Source organism: Desmodus rotundus, chromosome 8, assembly GCF_022682495.2.
Source record: "Desmodus rotundus isolate HL8 chromosome 8, HLdesRot8A.1, whole genome shotgun sequence".
Classification (NCBI taxonomy): Eukaryota; Metazoa; Chordata; class Mammalia; order Chiroptera; family Phyllostomidae; genus Desmodus; species Desmodus rotundus.
In genome coordinates this window covers 65,173,630-65,197,915 of record NC_071394.1, presented here as the reverse complement: position 1 = coordinate 65,197,915, position 24,286 = coordinate 65,173,630, and the positions used below count along the sequence as shown (strand labels likewise).

Below are 24,286 nucleotides of genomic sequence, written 5' to 3'. Positions count from 1 at the left end.
CCCAGCAGTGGTGCCCAGTCCCACATCTCTTTTTCCCTGCTGCAGTAAAGCTATGATTTTGTAACTCTGTATACTTATGAAATGTGAGTTCAAAAAGAGAGTTGTTTCTATGAAAAGCAAGTTTAATTCTTTGGAAAGATTTAATGGAAGTGTTTTGCTAAAAAAACAAATTATTGTCATATTATGTGTGGGTAAAGCAATTAAAAAAAAAAACATTAAAAGAATTCCCCAATCATTGCTTCACAAGTATCTACTGTTAACAACATATTGAGTGAATGTGGAAAACTTTATTCTCAAAAAGACTCAGGCTGGATTAACAACACAAACATAAAACCAACACATACTGTTACAACAGTGAAAAATAACAAACAACTTTATACATGCTGATCCATACATTATGATATCTCCATATAATGAAATATTGTGCAGCCATTAAATGAAAAGAGTAATAGCTACGTATAGATTCTATAAAATTATAATTATGTAAAATAACAAATGTTCATATTATATAAAATAACAAAACCAAGCTTCTATATTGTTCACACTGTATGATCAATTGTTTAAAAAACCAGCAAATGGAGCTTCCGGCCATAGGTAGACACACTGCGCCTCCTCGCACAACCAAAAGGAGGACAACAATTTAAAAACAAAAAACAACTAGAACTGACAGAAAATCGAACTGCATGGAAGTGTGATAACCAAGGAGACAAAGAAACATTCATCCAGACCAGTAGGAGGGACAGAGAGGACTCGCAGCAAAGCCGCGGCTGGCGAACTCAGCGAGGTGGCGGATTGTGGAAGGGGGCAGGCAGTGCGACTGCTAGCAGACCCCACAGCCCCACACTCACGTGCATAGATAAACCAGGAGGAACAGCGGGATAGCTAAACAGACTGCGCAACCCAGGGCTCCAGCATGGGGGAAATAAAGCCTCAAACCTCTGATTGAAAACACCCATGGGGGTTGCGGCAGCAGTAGAAACTCCCAGCCTCACAGGAAAGTTCGTTGCAGAGACCCACAGGGGCCTAGAGCATGCACAAGCCCGCCCATTTGGGAATCAGCACTAGAGAGGCACAGTTTGATTATGGGTAGCAGAGGGAGTGACTGAAATCCGGCAGAGAGTGGAGCAAGCACTATTGCTCCCTCTCAACCCCTCCCCCACATACAGCATCACAGCGCAGTAACCAGCATTACCCCAACATGGTGAACACCTAAGGCTCTGCCCCTTCATGTAACAGGCACACCAAGACAAAAAAAAATGGCCCGAATGAAAGAACAGATCAAAGCTCCAGAAATAATACAACTAAGCAACGAAGAGATAGCCAACCTATCAGATGCACAGTTCAAAACACTGGTAATCAGGATGCTCACAGAATTGGTTGCATTTGGTCACAAATTAGATGAAAAAAATGAAGGCTATGTTAAGTGAAATAAAGGAAAATGTACAGGGAACCAGTAGTGATGGGAAGGAAACTAGGACTCAAATCAATGGTGTGGACCAGAAGGAAGAAAGAAACATCCAACCAGAAAAGAATGAAGAAACAAGAATTCAAAAAAATGAGAATCTTAGGAACCTCCAGGACATCTTTAAATATTCCAACAATTACAGGGGTGTCAGAAGGAGAAGAGGGAGAACAAAAAATTGAAAACTTATTTGAACAAATAATGAAGGAGAACTTCCCCAGTCTGGCAAAGGAAATAGACTTCCAGGAAGTCCAGGAAGCTCAGAGAGTCCCAAAGAAGCTGGACCCAAGGAGGAACACACCAAGGCACATCATGATTACATGACCCAAGATTAATCAGAAGGAGAGAATCTTAGAAGCAGCAAGAGAAAAGGACACAGTTACCTACAAAGGAGTTCCCATAAGACTGTCAGCTGATTTCTCAAAAGAGACCTTACAGGCAAGAAGGGGCTGGAAAGAAGTATCGGAAGTCATGAAAGGCAAGGACCTATATCCAAGGTTACTCTATCCAGCAAAGCTATCATTTAGAATGGAAGGGCAGATAAAGTTCTTCTCAGATAAGGTCGAGTTGAAGGAGTTCATCATCACCAAGCCCTTATTATATGAAATGTTAAAGGGATTTATCTAAGAAAAAGAAGATAAAAAATATGAACAGTAAAAATGACAGCAAACTCACAGTTATTAACAACCACACCTAAAACAAAAACAAAAGCAAACTAAGCCAACAACTAGAACAGGAACAGAACCACAGAAATGGAGATCACATGGAGGGTTATCAACAGGGGATTGAGAGGGGGAAATAGGAGGGGAAGGTACAGAGTGTAAGTAGCATAAATGTTAGGTGGAAAATAGACAGGGGGAGGGTAAGAATAGTATAGGAAATGTAGAAGCCAAAGAACTTATAAATATCACCCATGGACATGAACTCTAGGAGGGGAATGTGGGAGGAAGGGGGTGGGCAGGATGGAGTGGAGTGAAGGGGGGGAAATGGGACAACTGTAATAGCATAATCAATAAATATATTAAAAAAAACAAACCAGCAAATGCACAAATCTCATAAACAGACACAAATTTATATATGTGCAGAGAAAATGTTTAGGATAACCAAGAGTACTAATAGTAGTTATCTACAGAACTGTGTGTTTTAATTTTAATTTTTAAAAATAATCTTGGATTGCTATTAAAAATATATCTTATCAAGAATACATCCATTGCATAAATGGAGCCACACTGTTTAGAAGCAGATATTTTATTTTACCTTGCTAAACCACCATAATCAAGTCCTTCTTCTCCTCTAAATATTACATATAATCGCCTCCTCAAGTCATAGGGTTTTAATGCCATAATCTAATTAAAAACAAAAACATGGGACATTTAAACACATATAATACGGCACAAATTTCTTCCAAAACAATTCAACTTAAATTTCATCTGTATTTTCAAAATTACACATTTCCTTATGTCATACCACAATGCCTTTAACTCTAAACATCAATCGATTTGCTCCACAAAGTGATCAAGGTGTGCCTTGTGCTACTAGCTCTTACTCTCATGTCATGTCTTCTTGTACTGAGTGTTGGCTCTACTTTGGGTCAGTGGCAGGAGAGGAACAGTCTGGCAGGGAAAGCTTTAAGGTTAGATACTATTCCCTCTCCCTGTCAATCCCAAATTTTACGAAAATCTTGTAAAAGGTGACTTGCAACTTTTTCTGACTAGCAACACTAAATGATAAGTAGAAGATCTCGTTTTGGGTCCTGCTTATACAGACATTCCATTTCTCAGTAGGAAAGGAACTTCTTTGTAGCAATGATTTATAATATGATGCGTTTATGCATAGGATGTCTTAAAACAATACCTATAACCAATTTCATAATCCTTAATGGCTTATATTAAGGTTAATATAGTAAACAGACTTCACTTTTGGATAACAATGAATTCCTCACACGTGTCAGAACCCAACCTGAGGCCGGCATGCATGGTCAGGGCCCTCGCACATGGTGGCACGGGCTGGTCCTGCCCGTCAAATAGACCACAATTCTCCCAGGCAAAGCACAGAGCAAAACAAAACCCCCATGAATCTGGATGTACACAAACCAAAATAAAGCTTAGATAGAGCTTGGAACAGGTAGAATAATTTGACACTTACTTTGCTAAGAATTTACTAACTCAAACCAAAAGACAAGTCTGAAGAGTAACTATAGTAAGTGGCCTGTCCTCTCTCAATAGCTGGTCAAAGTAAGGTAGGACAAGAGCATCCTGACTTCAGAGTGCTCTGTTCCTTTCAAGCCTGTGCCTGTGGTGTCCACACAGGGCCTTCCGGGTCCTCATGGGAGTGCTTTGCAGGGATTGAAATGACTTACATGAATTATTCTCCAACTTATCACAATAAAAAGAACTGTCAAGATTCTGATGTTTTATCTTTAAATATTCTGCATAGGACTCAGGTGAGTAAACATATTACACTCATTTATCTGCTTACCAAGTGTTTCCTGAGCACCTACTATGTGCTGGGCTGTTCCAGGCACAACCACAGTCAACAAGACAATCTGTGCTCCCGTGTAGTGACATTCCAGTCCATCAGGTGGTACAAAATGTCAGCAGAAAGAATCAATTACCAAAAAAAGCTCTGTAAGGGGGCTGGGAGGGAGGTGAGCAGGGACTACCAGCTTAAAAAGTGAGTCCACACAGGGCTCGATTAGAGCATGACATTTACTCAGAAATCAGCAGGAGGGTTATTAAAGGAATACTCACATGGCAACAGTATCTATACCTATTAAATTTTAATTTGGTAATATTACCAAGACTTTGTGTTTTTTAAGTTAAAAAGTCTTAGCAAAATAAGTGTCAAAATGTGTCATTTTGTCCCAGAAGTTGTTTAAGGTTTAGTTTAGCAATCTCATTCATGGTAGAATGACTTTGTCTCAGCCTCAGCACCTCTGGCTGAGAAATGGAAGGATGTTGTGGGGATGAATTAAATGACAGTGCCATGCACATGGCAATCCCCCCAGGCCCGATGAGGTTTGTTACAACTGTGACAATAATGGGCATTCAGTAAGATAGTCACTGTTACAGCTGCATTCTGGGTGGTTAAAATATCTAAAGTCCTCACTGTCCCTCACAATAAGACAGCTCATGCTGGGTTACTCTGGTAAAGTTTTTCTTACCTGCTGAAAGGAATCTTCAAACAATGTCTGTCGGGACACGTTGATCTTTACATGACTGGGTAGTGCATTGGACTAAAAACAAAAATAGCATTACCATATCATGTAAGCTTAGTAGACACATGTGTAAAAATACAACTAAATACTATGATATGAGACTCATTTAGCAATGCAGTACCTGGCACAGATAACGGAAGTGAGCAAGCTTCCACCTAAAGCTGCGTTCATAAGCAATCTGTGGACCACCTTTAGTTCTAAAGAGAAACAGAACAAGCAGGTATTAATTCACATTAAAGTCACAACTTTAACATTCAGTATAACACGAGTGTGCCAGAGGCCTATAACGACCACAGAACAGTTATTTTCTGGGAGAGAGTGAGGATGTATCTGCTGGGCCAGCAGGAGCTTGCGCAACAAGGACACGTGACACCTGCACATGTAGAAGGCTGTATTTTGGACAGGGCTTTGTAAAGAATCAGTTAAGTGAAATACCAACATCCATTGCAGACTGTTTCAAAGAGAACCTCTGATAACCCTTAAATCTAAGGGACAGAGGAGCTGGGTAGAAGGGACATGGAGGCAATTCTACCACACCTTAACTGCTGAAACTAAAACAAACATAAGCAAGATGGGACCCCAGAGATAGGTGGGTCAGTGAGGGAAATGGCCAAGCTAGTGGCATGTAGGGACAGGTTTTACAAACAGGGCTCAATTCCCAGGGGAGGGCCTGAGTCTCCTGCCTCCTGAGTGAGCCTGAGACATGAGCACCAAGAGCTTTCACTTTCCAAGGGCACACTTTGGAATGGAGGGAGAATGTTCTCATGCAGCCAGGTTCAAGTGCATTCATTCAACAAATGTTATGAAATGTGTGCACACAACTGGCCCACTCCTGGACAGTGAGAGTGTTCTTTGTTTGTAAGAGATAAAAGGACTCCTTTTGTGGAGCTTAAACATGAGTGAAGGAGCCAGACAAGAAACAGCATGAATAAGTAAACTATTTCTACAAGGGGGACATGTCTCCCTGTTCCTCAAAAAGAAGAGAAAAAGTGGTGTGGAAAAGGATAGGGGGGGAGCAGGAGAGAATCTCTCACTGCTGAAAAAGCTAAGCAGAGTAGGGCTCACAAACCAGCACCTGCATGAAAACATGGAGGCAGAAGCCATGGAGATATCTGGGGAAGGGGCACACAAAGCAGACGGGGCATCAGGCATTACAGGGACAGCTGGGTGGCCAGTGGTGCTGGAGCAGAATGAAGAGGAGAAAAGAACCAGGGGTCAGGTGCTGAGGGGCCTTGTAAGGACTTTGCTTTTTACTCAGAACAAGAAGGAAACAACTGAATGCTTTTGTGCAAAGGAATGACTTCTTGCTTAGATTTTTTATTAAACAATCAGTCAAGGTGCTGTATGGAGAACATCACTGTGTGGAGTTATGGTAGGAAGCAGCAGGACAGGCAGCACTGCAGGTGATACTTGATGGTGGTAGCATCCTGAGACAGCAGTCAGAGTGCAGGGAGCTACAGTTCCCAATGGACTGAGGATTAGGTAAGAAACAAACAGTGCTCAGGACAATTCTGAGACTTCGGCCCAAGCATACCTAAGTGTGAGGTGGCCATCAGCTAAGATGGAAATATCTCTGGTGGTATAAGTGTTATGGAAATTGTCAGGAAGGGATGATAAGCAAAGATAACAAGGAAGTAGCTGAATAGAGGAAACAAAATTTGAAGTGAAAGATTGAAGTGTGTCATCAGTGTATCAATGCTTTTGAAAAGCATGACAGTGGATAAGAGTCACCAAGAGAACGAGTGTAGGTAGGTGAGGAGGGAGCTCTGGGACCTTCCTTTGATGTTGAGAGGCTGAAGAGAAAGGTGCACAGAAAGCAGAGGAGCAGATAAGACCAGAAGGAACATGGACATTCAGACCCCACCTGCTTCTGCCCAGAGACAGGTGTACTGTGTCAAATGCTCTGAGAAGTCCATAAAACAGGATGCAAGCCAGCCCCAGAATGACAACGTGAACAGTACTGGTACCCTTAACAAATTCAGAAGCGGGTAAGTGTCCAGGAGTTGGTCCAGACTGAAATCAGAAATAGCAACATAGACACAACTACTTCAGTTTTTTTTCCTGGAAAGATCAGTAATAGAGACAAATTTTTACTGAATGGATTTATAAGGTGAAGAGTTATGGGCTTTGTTTTTATTTTTAATCTAAGAGAAGTAAGAGCTGACAAGAGTAATTTAGTGGAAAAAGAAAAACTGATGATGTAGCACAGGAAGATGATCACTGCTGGAACAATTAAACGGGAAGGAGGGGACAAGACCCAGGCACCAGCAGAGGGCCTGAACTTTGATAGGAACAATGACAAGTCACTGACAAGATCAGGAGGGAAGACAGATGCTGGCAGGTAGGCAAACGTGACAGCAGGAATTTGCAAAAAGGCCTTTCATGATGGCTTCTATTCTCAGTGATGCAAAGACCTCACGCCCAGGAGTGAGGATGAAGGAGACATCTGTCAAATGCCTCAAAGATGCCTTCATCTCGAAAACTCAGTCTTGTTGAGTGTCTGAGCCCCTGAGATCATGGCACTGAGATGTGGTAGTCAGGGGCACAGGCAGCAGACAGACTACCTGGGTCTGAAACCAGCCCCATGACCTGCTATGTGATTCTGCCCAAGTCAGGCACACTCCCTAAGCCTCAGCTTCTGCACATGGTAAAGTAATCTTCCTCAAGGGGTTGCTGGAAAGTGAAACAAGCTAATGTCTGTCAGGTGCTCAGAACAATCTTTGGCACACTGTAGCCAATATATAAATATTTGCTACTGTTATTGTTAAGGAATTACATGCCCCAAACACATTCTAGGCTATTACTCAGCAGGTTTTCTTGATCCAAAGCAAAATTTGAGGCTCACTTAGCAGCTAACCCACATCCTAATGAAGCAGCATTAAGAACCTCAGGCTGTCACTTACACAGATGATTTCCCATTTCGAGGATCTTTAAATGTTGTTGTTCTGGTGTTATGATCAACAAAGTACCGCACACCTTCCCGAGTATACCTAATCTCCCAGCCTTCTGGCAGCGGCTCTTCATTCTGCAAGCTGAAAGAGAAACAATCAAAGGTGAAGACTCTCCAGGTACTAAAAACATCTGAGTCAAGGTTTACCTGATTCTAGCTACGTGTAGACATATGTAGAATGATGTAAGTAAGGCTGTAATATATACATACCCTTGAGTTCTAGGATCTTCCCACTGGGTGGTTTTTGTGTTATGATTCACGAAGTAAACTCTGTCTGTTGAATCTACTCTTTTTTCTAAAAAACAGTGAATATAGCATTTAATAACCATTTCTATATATACTTTTCAGGTATTTTTACCAACAACATATTGGCTTACCCCAGCCTGGTGGTAAAGGCCCGTAGGGGTCATTTTCTGCAGCTAACATTGAAGCCTGATTGGAGAAAGGGTTGGAAGGGAAATAAAATAACAGGATCTTAGTATAAAAGTGGAGACAAACCAAGCACTTGTCAGAACCACATTTTCTAATAATGTTCTAATTAATATAATAAAGGAATGTGTATATAGTAATTTCAAGACACTAAGTCCTAAAAGTACCATGAGTTAAGGGGAATCAATCAATTCTTATGTTTCTACAATGACTTAGAAATAACACTCTATCACTGTTTTCATTTTAGCCTTTCCACAATAATCTAGAGGCACCAGGTAGGAGGAGAGAAGGGCACATGGGAACAGTGGTACTTAAATGAGGCAACAGTATTTATGTAAAAAGACAACAATTATCACAGTTCTTTTTTAAAATAAATGCCTATTAACACAACCAATATTAAACTCCAGTATCATCATTACACAAATAAATGTTTATCTTAATATTCTCCTTGATGTAGTCATACATAAAACACTTATGCTTATACATTATTACAACCCAGAAAGGTATTCTGAAGCACATGTAAACATACTACCATCAATTTGAAAAGAATGACAAAAGTAAAATCATGACCTGAAAAGCCATTTCTCAGTGATAACGTACATGCATCTTGATGAACATTTTATCACTTTGGAAGAGCTGCTGCTACCCGTACTCAGTGTCCCTCCTCTCTCCTCCTTCCTTCACAAGAAGCCACTGTTCTGTGAGGGCAGTGATGTGCTGGCTAGTAGTAGTCCATCCCTATTCTCCTGTGCACAGGTCTGGCTGGTGGGATGACCATTCTAGACAAGGAGGTCTTGGCAGAGGTTCCTGCGGAGGGCCTCCATTTCTGAGTAAAAGGGCAAGGGCTTGCTAGAAAAAGCCATCTCCCTTCAACATCCCTTACCGTCCTTCTGCCTCAACTGGGGAAGTGAGGTCCCAGGAGAGCAGCTGCACAGGATGAAGGTAAGAAGCACAAAGCATGAGGACAAAGGAGCCATGCTCCTTCAGGGCAGAAAAAGCCCAGGCCCCTGATGGCATTACGGAGCCAGTGAGGACTGGCTTGGACTCCTCCCCAGACTTGGCGTTACATTTGGAACACTAACCCTCAGTCCATTCAAGAATGTTTTGTCATGTGCAGGAGAACACAGTTCTGATACACACCTGTTACCCGAGTCTGCCCTGTTTCCCCAAGGTGTTCCTGTGTACACCTAAGTCCCACTAAACACATACTCACACTATATAACCCCTGGTTTACTATATTCAGCCAGATGATGTGTATCACCACAGATTCTGTATAAGTTCCATGGGTGGCAGCTGGGTGGCCCACACCTCCCTGGTTGCAAACGGCAGGAAAGGGGTCACCTACACAAGAGACCTCATCATCTTACCTCTGAACAAGGCAGGACTCTGAAAGGCTGATTTTTCTTTTCATGTATTTGCTACCTCCTGTCCATCTACCAGCCTCTATATTTGGGGTTTAAGTTGCCTCAAAACACTATCTACAGATGCCCAGTACTTATAATTTATATTTTCTCCCTCCTATGATCAAACACATTTAACAATGGTTTTTTAGGGTTTTTTTCCAACCTTCTTGTGGATATTTACTTATGGCAATAAGTAAATCACCAAGTGGTCAAATTTTCAGGCACATTACATTTTTTTTGGACAAAAAATCCCCAATCCCAGGAGCATCTTTGACAGGCCAAAGGAGAACAAAGTACTGTTTCGGAACCTGGGAAGAGACCCAAAGCAGTTTGCGTATGATGAGGCTAGCCTTAAGTACAACCAGGAGCTAACTGCTTTTATTTAAAGCCAATAAAATGATCACAATTAAAGGTGGAAGACTGGGAATTTGTAAAGGCATAGTACTTCATAAAGAAATTGCAATTATGAAGCTACCATTTAATAAGGACAATGAGTAAGTTCTCTTAGTATGCCAGAAATTTTTTTTAAAAGCTTGACGTGGTTATCTATACCACAAACAATGCTAATTATTTATCAAAGGTTGACTATGAAGGGCCCTGTAATGCAGTGCAGCAGAATGTAACACAGTAGAATGCAGTGCAGTAGAATAGAATGCAGAACACAGTGCAGCGAAATGCAACACAGCAGAATGCAGTGCAGTAGAAGGTAACACAGGAAAATGCAGTAGAATGAAGTGTGGCAGAATGGAATAAAGCAGAACACAATGCCGTGGAATGCAATGCAGCCAAATGCTGCGCAGTTGAATGAAATGCAACAGAATGCAGTGTAGTAGAACGGAGTACAGTAGAATGTAATGTTCTGAATGAGGCAGACCCAGGGGCCATATGCACTCACTGAGTAGAGGTAGCGCTGATTGAACTGCTGCAGGGCACCCTGGAGCTGGCTGCGCTGCGACTGCCACTGTTCAAAGTCCCGCACCGACTCCAGGGTTGGCCGCTGCCACGTGGTTGTCCTGGTGTTGTGGTCCACATAGTATACCCTGCCACGGTCGTCCACTCTTCTCTCCCAGCTACCACCAAAAGTGATAATAAAAATAAACAATCTCTCAGTAGAAGACACTGAGAAGTAGTTAATACTACAAATAATTTAAAAACCAAGTCCAAGCCATGATAAAATAACTTAAAAAAATGCAAATTATGATATTTTTCAGAAAAGCTATGAACATATTAGAACTAAAATAAAAATCATGTTAACATAAAATGCTGGCAAGAATACAGAGAAAAATCAATCTTTTATATACTGCTGGCTAGAATATAAAATTGTAGGCATTTTGGAATACAATTTGCCATTTTTTTAAAAAAGAAACATATAATTACCATGTGATCTAGCAATTGTGCTCTTATGCATCTACTCCAGAGAGACAAAAACTTGTATTTACACAAAATCCTACACATGAATGTAATAGAAACTTACTTTATTTTAGTCAGTCAACTAACTAAAGAAGATTTAAAAAATTTAGTCAACCCAAATCTTCTTCAACAGGCAACTGATTAAACAATTTTGGGGGGGAAGAAAAACAAAGGGAAATATGTGAGGTAAAGAATGTGTGAATTAACTGGACTGTGGGAATTTTTACACTGTATACGTATATTAAATCATCATGTTGTACACTTCAAATATATTACAATTTGTCAATTACATCTCAATAAAGCTGAAAAACAACCTATGATAAAAAAAAGAAAAGCTATGAACATGTAATCTGCTATTTATCTTAACTAAATACTTCCCATTCTACCACTATGTGATTTCCAAATATTACTGGTGGGTGGTTGGCCCAGGGAGTAGCCCCCTGGCCAAGATAGTGGCAAGTGAAGGTTCTTACACTGTGTTCATGAACAGCCCTCCCCCTGGCCTCTCTAGTACCACATTGATGCTAGGACCAGGGGAAGACAGGCACATGTGCCAGAGAAGTCAAAATGGCAGCAAGAGAGGTGCTGGACCCAAGAGGCCTGTCAGCGTAGCCTGGGGAAAGATGGGATTGGTTGGGAAGTGGACCTATCCAAAGCACGCAAAAGTCTGGGAAATCGGTCATTTTGAGAAAGCACCTGGTCCATCCCACATCCAATTCAATATAAATACAAGGGAACAAAGATTGCTCTCTTTCTTGTTCATGGCTCACCTGCACTTAGATAGTGAACTCGCCTGTTCTGTCCATGGACCACGTGGCCTTAGCAGCCACATGGCCCATAGCCTCCAGGAAGGAGACTCTCTCACTCTCTCGCCCACCTGGTGAAGCATGCGTTGGCATGTTCTCCACCCTGGGAGTACACAACTTTGAGGAGCTAGCATGGCCCACGGCAGCACTGGCTCCACATGCAGGCTCCAGGACAGAGCCTGAAATAGGCAGAAGCTGGGAACAAGCTAAGCTACCTGGATGACCACTTAGCAGCTGCCTGCAGACTCCAAAAGATGGTACTTTAAGGTGAAGCAGGAACTCTGGGCACTGGCTTTTGTTTTGGTCTTGCTGAGGATCGTTGGTTGCGCAGAGGAGATGGCCTTTGAGACAGGTAGTCCCCCATTCTCCCAGATTACATCTGAATAAAATCTCTCCTTTTTCACTAGCTACTGTTTCACGTACTTGGCTTTTGTGGCAGGAGGCAGATGAACCCTCCTTTTTTTGTTTGGTAACATGAGGATGGTGTCAAAAAGGGCCCAGAGACTGAACCATCCCAGAATTGATCCAACTACACTTCCTCCCCCTTTTTTTTGATAAGCATTTACTGAGTGCTTATTGTATATTTGGCAATCAACCCCATAGCCACTCACCACATCAGGATGTTAACTCAAGTCTTGACAGTTCTTTGCCTACCGTCCTGCAGCTGATGTGAGCTGCAGGTGCAGTCATGTCATCCCACCTGCCATAGCTCTCAGGGACAAGTCAGAAAACATCCCAATTCCAGCCTCAGTGCCCCAACCCCCCAATGCTACCTTTCAGAGAACCATATGGAGCCACATGAACACCCTCTTTGTCCCTTGGAACAGAATGTCCCTCCCAGTCTCTGCACACCCAAACACATTCAAGCTCCAGGGTCCAGTTCACCTCGAACCTGTTGTGGTCATTAATTTACACGGCAATCTCAGAATTCTCTCAGCAACCAATCTCACAGAGTAACATTCCTTGCCTTGAATTTTCTAGAACTGAAATGTGTTTTGTATTGGTGGACAGAGCTCCCAAGTGTCAAAGATGGAAAGGAGAAATGCCAAGGGCAGTCAAGAGTGTGGGGACACTATGAATAGTAACCAAGCTGGCTATCAGTGGGGTGTGCTCATGAGGTGAATACATGAAACTTAAGACAAGGGACATCAGTTTGTGAGTGGCCTTCAGTGACAGCCTAACAGTATGAACTGTATTAGTAGCAACTAACAAATATCTGCATTTATGTAAACCCTCTTTAACATCAGCCAGAATGTAATGCAGTTTTAACTTGTGGCAACCTGCGGATTTCACTGTAAACCACTCAAATATCTGCCAGAAAATCCCATAGAACAACAGGGTTTGGATCACTGTCTATGAAAACCATGAATAAAAATTGTCTTTCATTCCTTAAAAAATTAAACAGGGACTGGCATTGGACCAAAATTCTGCAATGACCCTCAGTAACTCATTCCAGTGTTTGACAATCTCTTAGGAAGCCTTCAAGACAACGTAAGGAAACAATATGCAGAATGAAAGAATCACGTTATGTCATATGACGCAAACTTGAAAACCATGTTTGAGAAAACAACTGAAGATGGTAATACTGACACCTTACCCTGGTGGTAAAGGCTGTGGCCTCTCCCATGTGGTCGTTCGAGTATTATGATCCACGTAATACGTTCTTCCATGAGGATCTTTCCTCTGCTCCCACCTTTTAAAAAAATGTGAAAATATAAGTAAAAGACAACAAATATGACAATATGAAAATGACTCCTCCTTATAATCAGTAAAGTTACAGATACGTTTTACTTTCAAAGCCTACATATATATTATAAAGTTGTTTTTTTCCTCAATTATTAGTGCTAAGTTCTTACACATTTCCTTTTTCATTAACACAACTGGAAATTCAGTAACTATAGTTACCAGAGAAAGCTAGAGTAATATGCCAAGTTTTTAAAAGATACTAATTTACAAATTTCCAACTCATCAGAAAAAAGCAATTAAATCAAGGGTAGACAAACTTTCAGCCTAATATCAAGCCCAAGGCACAAAATGTCAGTGAAGTAATATTCATTTTTGCCTGCAAATTCAAAACCACACATCTAAAAGATTTCAGCAGAAACTACCTTGAAGAAGCGTATCGTGTTTCTGTGTCCTAACAGTTCTCCCTCTGTGTGCACCCCGTGTCTCCTCTCTGCGTCCATCTGTCTCTCTCTGGTTTGGGCTAAGCCTACAAATCTACACATATCCTGCTGTATTTTCTCTGTTCTACTCTGAAGACTCCCTCTCATTTTCTCCTCTGTGATCCCTGCTTCTATCTCTCCAGTCTTCCCATACCATGATATAGAAGAAATATTTCAAACATATAAAATAAAAACCTGATATTTCTGAGTTTAACATTCTTGGTTTCAATTTGAAAGCAGAATAGAAAGTATTTTTCTTTCTCTTAAAACACAGGGACCCAATTAAATCTGATTTCTTATTGATGAGAGGCCTTTAATGATTTTTTCCTATGCAATGACCACACTTGCTAGAGGTATTCCCTGAACAAGGTGTACAGATGAAGCTGTCAGTCTCCTGCACATGCACACAGACACACACACAGGCACAGGCACAAGCACACACACGCACAATCACACACACGCACATATACACTCACTCTGTAACACTCACCCTCCACCCAACTGTCCCCAAAACACACATGCTAGGCCCTTCCTCATGTGACTATGGAAACCCACCTGACAGCTGAGCCAGGAACAGGACGAGTGCTGTTCCCCTGTCCCTGCCCTTCTGCCTTCTTCCTTCTCCATATGCATCATCATTCTAACTGCAGGTACTTATCTTGTCTGTTGCCCCAGGTGAGAACCAGAACCCCTTCCAGCCCTTCCAGACCCCATTTCTTAGGTCCGTGACTTTCATTTTCTCTGCCTGGTTGGAGAACACAAGTCCTAGTAGCTTCCTAAGAAGGACACCTGGGCAGGACACTTGGATAAGCCTAGGGTAGGTGTCTGCACTCACACTCAACAGTGTAGCTGAACACAGAACTCAAGGTCACAGACAACATCCCTCCAGGATGGAAGCACCAGCCAGTCTCCTAGGGCTCTTTGTGTTGATTTTGAGAAGTCTGATACCATTCTGAGGAGTGTGAGACCTGCTTGCCCCCATTTCTTAACCTCTGGAAATGCTGAGGATTTTTTTTTTTCCTTCAGCCCCAAAGTACTAAAATTTTCCTAACTGAGTGTCTTAATACAGATTTATTTCCCCTTGACCTGAGTTTTGGTGAGCCCTTTCAAAAAGAAAATCATGTCCTTCACATTGTGAAAGTTCTGTTGTTATTTTGTTAAGGATTTCCTCTCATTTTCTCTTTTTCTGAAACTTCTCTTATCAGACCTTCTATTTTATAAATTTATCTTTTTATTCTACTTTCTGGGAAATTGCTTTACCTTCATCAGCCAAGTCTTTCACTGAATTAGATTTCCAAGAGCTTTTGGTTCTTCAAGTATTTAATTTTTATAACATCTTATTGCTTAATTTATGTTATATCTACTCTTATCCCTGAGAATATTGAAATAGTCTGTTTCTTCTGGTAGCATTTTCTAGGTTTGTTTTGATTTCTTTCTTTCTTTCTTTCCATAAGAGATTTCCCTTGGATGTCTAATGAGTAGAGGACCAAAAATTGCCTGGGACTTTGTGTGCCAGGGTGGGGCTTGTCGGTCGTGGGATTAATGGAAGGGCTATATGAGGCAATTTCACTGGAGAACAAACAGATACCAGTGTTTTTGTCTTTTTGGGGGGATGGGGGAATCTTCGATGGAAGACACTTCCAGTCTTCTGGGTGGAAAGGTAGAATCCTGGCTGTCAATACTCTGGGATTTGGGTAGGAAAGAACCAAGTGCTTCATTCATGTAAAAGGCTATGAAGCCCTTTTCAGTTTCATCCTAAATCAATTGCAAATATTTCCAGTTTAACATTTAACAATATTCAGTTAGCACTTATGCTAGCCACTGGTTCTTAATTTTTCCAAAATGAAAGATTACTCCCAGAATTCAGTATTTTTGTTCTAAACAGAATTTATCTTTCTCAAACTAAATTGCTTGCTACACAGAACATTATATTCAGAACTACTTTAAGATTTCTTCTTTATATTTTCTCTAATTCTTTTTTCTGGATCAAGGGGAGACAAACATTTTCTGTAAAGTGCCAGATAGTAAATATTTTATGCTTTGGGGAACAAGAGGCAAAACTGAGATCACTGGGTAAATATAAACCTAATAAGAGAGAAAACTTCTGCTGTGTCCCACCCTGTTTTCTGGGTGGGGCATCCCAGGCTGTGGGCGTGCTGACAACATTCTGGGGACACAGAAGTCCTGGCCCAGAGGGAGAAGCCTGGTCAATGTCGTGTCTTTCCAGTGAAACTGTCTAACCTCTCCTGACAGCTGGCCAAGAGCAGGAACTAGCTGAGCTACCACTTCCAGATGAGGCCCTGCCTCCAACAGTGAATCCTCAGTGTGTAGGTGGTGACCAGAGCAGCCTCAGCAGCAACAAAGGAGAAAGGTGCTGGGGAGTTCGGGGTGGGCAGAGGTGTTACAGCAGCAAAGGAGGCACTCTGGCTGTGCCTATGGGTCCTATAAAAGTGGCAGGCTGGAATTGGCCAGAGACCACATTATCCAGTAGTGGAAATTCATGAATACCCCTTAAACAGGTGCAGATTACTGATCTGATTAATGAGACTTCTCAACAGAACTCTTTATTTCCCTGGAGAGAAGTGCTAATTTGTAACTGGCGCTATCAACTTTACCCACAACATTCTCCTTTCTAGTGTTTAAATATAGTCTCTGCCTCACTAATCATAAAAAACCCCTCAAAACCTACTACTTACCACAGACCTTGTTAAAACAACAAAAGAAATAAATTTGGAAGAGTTTTGTGAAACATATTACAATAAAAACAATAGAATTTAGTTAGTGGTTGCGGAACTATGGGTTTCAAACCTGAGTAACAGGGCAGAGGGTGAAACTGCCTTCTCACAAGCTCAGTCCCACAGTCACCTCTCTCCTGCCCTGCTTACCTGCTGTCCCACTGTCCCCTCAGCAGCTGACACCCTTTCACCTATCTCAACCCCTAAAACAAGCAATTGCCCCCAGTTCTGTCTTTTCTTACCCGCTTCCACATATGTTCACAGGGAGAGGGTAAGAGTTGCTGTCACACCCCACCTCCCAGGCTCCACCTTGCAGCAACTTGAATACAGCTCTCATCATTTCCCAAAACCACTTGTCAAAGGTCAGCAGCAAATAACCTCTTTGTTGGTAAGTTCAATGGTGCCTTTCATTTCTTATCTTCCTTCAACTTTTCAGCATATTTTGACCTTAAGTCAAGCATTTCCTGATGTATTCACAAGGTAGGTCCTTTGCCCAACTGCTCACTCACTCAAAATCACTCACTTAAGCTCTAATTCACTTATTGAACAAATTGGCAGACACAGTTATAGGCACGAGGACTACAGAAATAGGAAAAAAAAAAAAACCCTTTATCAATGGAGAGAAAACTGATGATAACACAAAAATAAAATACATCACTAGGCAATCTTACTGCTACAAGAAAAACAATACCAGTTCCATCCACCATGCTGATGGAATGAACCCGACTCAAAGAGTTCATAATGAATCCATTAAGTTCTAGAACAGGGAAAACTAACCCATAATCTGTAGTGGAAAAAGTCAGAATAGTGACTGCCTCTCTAAAAGTAGTTACAGGAATTGACTGAGAAAGGGGTTTGAGAGAACTTTTCGGGGTGATGGTATATCTACAAGGGTTTGGGTTAACAGATGTATGCATATGTCAAAGCTCATCAAAATGGTACACTTAAGACTTGTATATTTCCTCCTGTATAAACTTTACCTAAAAAGTTTTAAAAATATTGAACTCCAGTTAGTGAAATGCAAGCTGAAGTGAGAGGCAAAATGTACTGGTATCTGCAACTTGCTGAAATGCATTTAAAAATTAGATGGACAGAGAGATGAAGAGATATGATAAAGCAGACAGTAAAATGTCAATTGTAGAATCTGGTGATAGGTATATAGGTGTTTCCTGTAAAATTCTTTTTTCTTAATGTGTTTTTTCTTAATTTTTATTGTTATTCAATTACAGTTGTCTGCATTTTCTCCCCATCCCTCCACCCCACCCCAGCCAAACCCACCTCCCTCCCCCACTTCCATCCTCCCCCTTGATTTTGTCCATGTGTCCTTTATAGTAGTTCCTGTAAACCCCTCTCCCCACCCTGTAAAATTCTTTAAGTTTTCTGCATGTTTGTAAATTTTCATAAGAAAAGATTGGGGAAAATACAGCAGTATAAGAGTTGGGGCAGAGGGGCCTGATATAGGCGGGGGATTGGGGGAGGGCAGGAAAGGCCTGTGGAATGAGATAGCCTGACCTTGAGCTGTGTATATACAAGGAACATTTTTCACACAAGTCACAGCCAACACAGGGTCTTAGGTGAGATCACGCTCAGCATAGCACCCAGGTGTCTTTTCCAAGACCCAACACACTTTCTGAGGACACTGTAATGCTACTGGCAGGTAGCTAAACAAGTGAGTAAGTAACCAGAGAGGAAACACAGGGGCACAGGCACTCAAAGATTTTTGAGGAAAGAGGGAAAGATGCAGATTTGAACACTAACTGGGTTACACCAGCCAAGTCCTACCAGAACCAGAACCCACACGGGCTCTGCTCTCCTGTTCCTCCTTTCCCTTACAACTAATTCCCAGGCCCATCTTAACATCACCCTGAAAGGCCAGCAACCACCTTAGTTTGGGCTATTTTAATTTTTCTCAGGGATCAGTGGCCCACAGCTCACAGAGTAAGAACTATATTTTACCCTAACATCTCATGTACAGTAAATGTTACTTATTTACAGTTTTATACAAACACACTAGGAGAACCCACCTTCTGGAAACAGTGCTCACTCTTGCTACATACCGCCCATGTCAATATTTCCTATTTTCATCTGTACTGAGTCACTTCATTAGGTGTCCAAATTCTGGTCATAATCTGTGACATCCTCCTACTGTCCAGACCACGTACAGTGCCTGAAGCACTGATGTGGCCCCCACAGAACTCAGTTTCTGTCCTCACTGCTTTGAATTGGAATGCCTGCTTCTTTCATAGAACAGCCCGGCTGCTCTCTTGTCCCCTACTCAGTCTACAGGACTGCCAGCATAACCTTCATCACACTCGAGTATGACACACACCCCTCCACTTAAAACTCATTAGTAGTACTCACTCCTGGTTTTCAGGATAAACTGTCAGCCCCTCTGCAGGGATCACACTCTTCACATACTCACACCTCGGCACTCACACCTTGCCTCCCCAGTGCTGAACTCCAGCAGAAACAGACACTCTCTCCTGAGTGTGGCTCACCCATTTCTGTGATGCCAGTGACCCAAACATGTACTCATCTCCCCTGAGTGAGCCCACCAACACCTGCCTCAACTACTCTTGAGAAAGCCAATTCAGGGTAATCTCTCCCAGAAAGACTTCCTAGATGTCAGTTAGCAAGACACTCCCACCACATTGTAGACTGAACTCTCGCAGAGCTGTCACTCCACTGTGCAGTCCCTGGTTGCCTATCTTTACCCCCTAGACCATGAGGTTCCTGACAGTAGGAACAGATCCTTGTGTGTGTGTCACAGTTGCAGACACATAACAAATTAGGATAAATAAATAAGCTGCCAAAGACAGGAGACAAAGGGACAATGAGAGGTTTTTTGAGGGGCAGGGAGGATAGTGTAGGGTCTGAAATGCTTGCAGGAAGCAGAAGTGGGGACTTCCCATTCTGTAAGTGGTTGAAAACAAGTGCAAAGGAAGATCTGTCTGGACACAGAGCCTGAACAACTAAAGTGAGGGACAGTGCAAGCCCCCATAAGGGTGCAAGTGCAGAGGACTGCAGCTGGAACCAGGGAGGCAGTGGAAACACCCAGTAAGAGCCAGAGGACAGCCCTGAGCAAACCAGCTCCAGCTCCCAGAGTGAGCAGTGGGCACACCACTGACTGTAGTGACAGCGTGAGGGCTGTAAGCCAGACCCTGGATGTGTGGCTGCCGGGCACAGAACAGACATGCCACTGTTCGACTTGTGTCCAGACCCCAATCCAGCATTTCCAACTGTATCCTGGATGCATGTTTACAAGTGTGAGCCACTAAATAAACCTCTCAAAGGCAGAGACAAGGACTCATTAATATTGGGTTGGCCAAAAAGTTCTTTTGGGTTTTTCCATAAGGTGGCTCCAGTAGTGCTTAGTTGTCTTTAACCTCAATCAAAACAATTTTGTTAGATTGTATTCTGACAGCTGTCATGTCAGCATGCATTTTTAAAAAACTTATCAAAATTGGTGAATTCCTGTTGAAGATAGAAGAAAATAAGCAACATTGTTGGCATATTACACTTTATTGCAAGAAAGGTAAAAATGCAACTGAAACTCAAAAAAAGATTTGTGCAGCGAATGGAGAAGGTGCTGTGACTGATGCAACATGTCAACGGTGGTTTGTGAGGTTTCAAGCTGGAGATTTCTCACTGGCCAATGCTCCATGGTCGGGTAGACCAGTTGAAGTTGATAGTGATCAAACCAAGACAGTAATTGAGAACAATCAACATTATACCATACAGGAGATAGCCGACATACTCAAAATATCCAAATCAATAAAGTTGTTTGTGAAAATGAAAACAATTTGTCTTTTATTTTATGGAAAAAACTAAATGGACTTTTTGGCCAACCCAATATTAGTATCTCCAGAGCCAAGTGGAGAGTAAACAACCTGTGAGTGACCATGGGAGTGAGGACCAAATGGAACACACATACAGAGCACTCATTGAAGCAAACCCTGGGATGCTGAGTAAGGACCGTGGGAAATGCATAAGTTAAGAATCACTGAGCAGCAATGAAAACCCAAGTTTGTAAAAGCCCATCATCAGGATTGGATGACTCCCCAGCATTCAGGATTAACAGAGGAAAAGACTGCTTTTTCTTGAGACTGGAGTGAACGGAGCAGACCACAAAGGAGTCTAAAGCTGAGGTTATGATGAATGGTGCCTTGGTCACTCTTAGTAAAAGAATACACCAGAATCGAGTCAAGAGGGTCCTGTAAATTAAAATTGTTTTTTTCTTTTCCCCTCATACTGTATGTGTTTCAACAAGATGAATGATCTTAGTTTTAAAACAGGCGTGTCAAACCCACAGCCTGCGTGGGCCACGTGTGGCCCAGGGTAGCTATGAAGGCAGCCCAACACAAAATAGTAAATTTACTTAAAATATTATGAGATTTTTTTTGTGATTATATGACACAATGTACTTAATGTGTGGCCCAAGACAACTCTTCTTCCAGTGTGGCCCAGAGGCGCCAAAAGGTTGGACACCCCTGAAAGGTACTTGCTTTGTAACAAATAAATAGTATGAATCAGATTTCAAGTCCAATTACTGGAAAAGTTTTACACACACATTCAGCAGTCAAACATGATCACACATTTGAGAGGTAACAACATACCCTGAGGGCAGGGTTTCTGTGCTGGTGTTAGTCCCAGGCTCCACACACCCACCCGGCTGCCTTAACTTGACTGATTCAAAGGCAGAGCTATTTCCAGAAGCAGAGGCAGCGGGGTCTAGGTCACTACCAGCCCCAGACCCGAATATCATGCCATCAGAGAGGACGCATCCATTGTGTTCTGAGGACACTGGCACTTCTGGAACAGGGGCCTCCTCACTAGAGGTTCCAAAGCAACTTGATGACAAGGCGCCATCCTCAGGGACCACCACAGTCAGCGTGGCAGGAGGGGCATCAGTTGCTGCAAGTGAGGTCGATGCTCCATTAACTGCAAAGGGCAAATAAACAAAACAATCTGAAAAGAATGACAAAGCAGCCAATTATTGCACACGTTGTAATACCTCAGGTATTGATGAGAATCAAATAAGATAGATTCTATTCATTGTTGCTCACATTTTAGAGATGAACATGTGAATAATAAAAACTTAAGAAAAAATATACATTTACATACAAAGAACCTTAAGGAAGGAGAAACCAACATTAGAATAACAAATGTTTTTCCTCAAAATTATCAATTCTGAAAAGTCTGTATGGGTTATAAAAAAAACCTTTAAAATGACCCCTTTCAATCTCCCTTTTTGTATACAAATAGTAGCTAGTATGTGTCAAGGGTAGGGATACTCAGTGGCATTAACTAAGCTAGCACACCACAGGGGCTGCAGAAGTGCTCCAGGACCTCACTCTACATGTTCTGGAGAAATAACCCAGCCCTGGCATCCATTTTAAATGTGATGGATCCATTTCAACTACAGTCACTATAAAAGTGAGTCAAATTAAAACTGGAAAGGAGAAGACTATTGAACAAAACTAATTAAAAGATTGCACCTCAAAGTTCACACTGAAGTGGGGAGGGAGCCATAAATAAGTGTAATGAGGTCATTAGGTAAACCAGTACAGAGAGAGACTTCCATGGGAGAAGCAAGGAAAGAGTGTGCTACTGAAAAGTCAAACTTAAGTGCACAACAAGGGCAGATCGATCGGGTTCTGCACCAAGCTGGGGAGAGAATTGCTTTGGAAAAAACATCAAGAATGAACTATGAGAAATAGCTATCACAATTACTCTGCTCCCAGCACCATCAGAGAAGATGCAAAGTGCACAGAGACTAAATTCCGGGTCTCTCACCCAATGTGCATTCACAAGAATGGTCTCATTTAGCATGTACTCTCCAATGGTATGCATTTATTTCCCACAAAAGAAAAGATGTAGTCTTTTCAAAGCAAAATAACACTAAATGGGAAAAGAGGAATGCTTGAGAAAAGATAATCCAGAACAAGAAACAGTCATAAACCTGTGTGCATACTGAAGCACAGACATAAAATACAGTTACAAAACAGGAAGAGGATTAAATATTGATATTAAATAGCACAATCAGCTGTGCTCTGAATGTCACCTCAATGCCTGGCCCACCATTTCTTGCTTCTATTATAGCAGGGTGTCAAACTCATTTTCACCGGGGGCCACATCAGCCTCACCGTTGCCTTCAAAGGGCCGAATGTAATGTTAGTACTGTATAAATGTTACTACTCTTTAACTAGAAGCAAGGAACTCAGCACTGCTGCCAGGTAGAAACAAGGTGTTGGGCCAGATAAAACAAGGTGGAGGGCCAAATTCGGTCCTGGGTCCTTGTGTCTGCCAACTGTGTATTATAGCCAATAGCCTCCTGATTGGTCTGCCTGCTCCCTCTCTTGTCCAACTATCATCCAGTCTCCAAATAGCCACCACATAACAGATCTTTCACTCCCCTAGTAAACATGCTGGCACATTCTCACTACAACCAGAGAAAATTCCACACCCTTAACCATGGCAATAACAAGGACTCTACCTGGTCTGGTCCACAGCTACACCTGACCTCTCACAGTGGTCTGTCTCCCTGCTCCTTGAGCACTGGGCTGTGTATGAGCTCTCCCAAAGTTCTCAGAGGACTTCAGACTAGCTGCTTCTCATGAGGTAGAGTATGTGCTCAATCACATATTCAGGACAGGAATCTTGAGTATCTTATTTAATGCTGTACCTGCCCCTCCCTCTTCCCAGGCTCCATGTTACACTCTTGTGTTTCTCAGGTTGTGAAATCATTTTATTTTTATTTATTTTCATTAAGTTCAGAGTGTAACAACTTAAATTTTTTTCACTTTTGTATTCCCAAGAGCTACAAAATGCCTTGCATATGAAAACAATAAATATTTGTTGAATCAATAAAGACAAATCAAAGAACTAAACATACCTCTCTCAAAACTATGCAGATAACAAAGCATTAGTAGAAAAATAATTAAGTATAGGAAGGCTTTATTAACAATATCAATACCCCTGACCTAAATTACAGAGTTAAAGAGGTACTTTTGAGTTTCTACTCTGTGTGTGTGTGTATTTTTTTTCCATCCAAACATCCTAAGAATTTTTAGAAAAACTGACATATGTAAAGAACAAAACAAAATCCCCAATTCTACAACCAGGAGGCCACATTCTGACTATAATTCAATAAAACTAGAAACAAACAAAACAAAATTTATTGACATGTTTATCAGAAGTCTGGCATCATCAGTTAACCCAGTGAAACACATTTTTAGGGACATCTTATTTTACCCTCCCATGGCCTGTGCCCCTTCTAGTTTCCTGACTCTGATACCGCACTACAGTCATGTAAGATGTCAACACAGGGGGAGACTGCTGAAGGGAACGGGAGACCTTCCTGTACATTCTTTGCATGTTTCTATGAATCTGTATTTCAAAACAAAAGTCCAGTTAGTCACACCTAAAACTTACCATACTGAACTGTGATCTATTTTCTTAATAAAACAATAATTATATTTTAGAAAAAGTTATTTTACACTACAGGTTTGGTAAAGAGGGAAGAAGTAGAAAAGAAAATAATCTCTCTCTTAAATTCCTACACTGTCCAAGGAGTACGGTAGATATTTTAGGTTATTGTGTTTAAAACAATCCTATAATGTAGTTAGTTGAGTATTATCCTCTTTTTGTAAATGGAGGAGCTAAATTTTGAGGAATTAAATTTGTCCAACCAATGTCACACATTGATT

At 41.7% G+C, this 24,286-nt stretch overlaps 1 protein-coding gene across 7 annotated transcripts in view; it reads right to left on the bottom strand.

Annotated features, from left to right (window-relative positions):
- WWP1 (WW domain containing E3 ubiquitin protein ligase 1) overlaps positions 1-24,286 on the bottom strand; it is a 108,750-nt gene that overhangs the window by 19,715 nt on the left and 64,749 nt on the right. For all 7 annotated transcript variants that reach the window (XM_045186130.2, XM_053929920.1, XM_053929921.1 and 4 more), the window contains 9 exons: positions 21,194-21,518; positions 13,275-13,370; positions 10,357-10,531; positions 8,007-8,061; positions 7,840-7,924; positions 7,583-7,711; positions 4,801-4,876; positions 4,626-4,697; positions 2,720-2,808 (listed from right to left, as the gene is read on the bottom strand). In XM_045186130.2, coding sequence (XP_045042065.1) covers positions 2,720-2,808; positions 4,626-4,697; positions 4,801-4,876; positions 7,583-7,711; positions 7,840-7,924; positions 8,007-8,061; positions 10,357-10,531; positions 13,275-13,370; positions 21,194-21,518 — 1,102 coding nt within the window. The remainder of the gene's footprint in view (positions 1-2,719; positions 2,809-4,625; positions 4,698-4,800; positions 4,877-7,582; positions 7,712-7,839; positions 7,925-8,006; positions 8,062-10,356; positions 10,532-13,274; positions 13,371-21,193; positions 21,519-24,286) is intronic.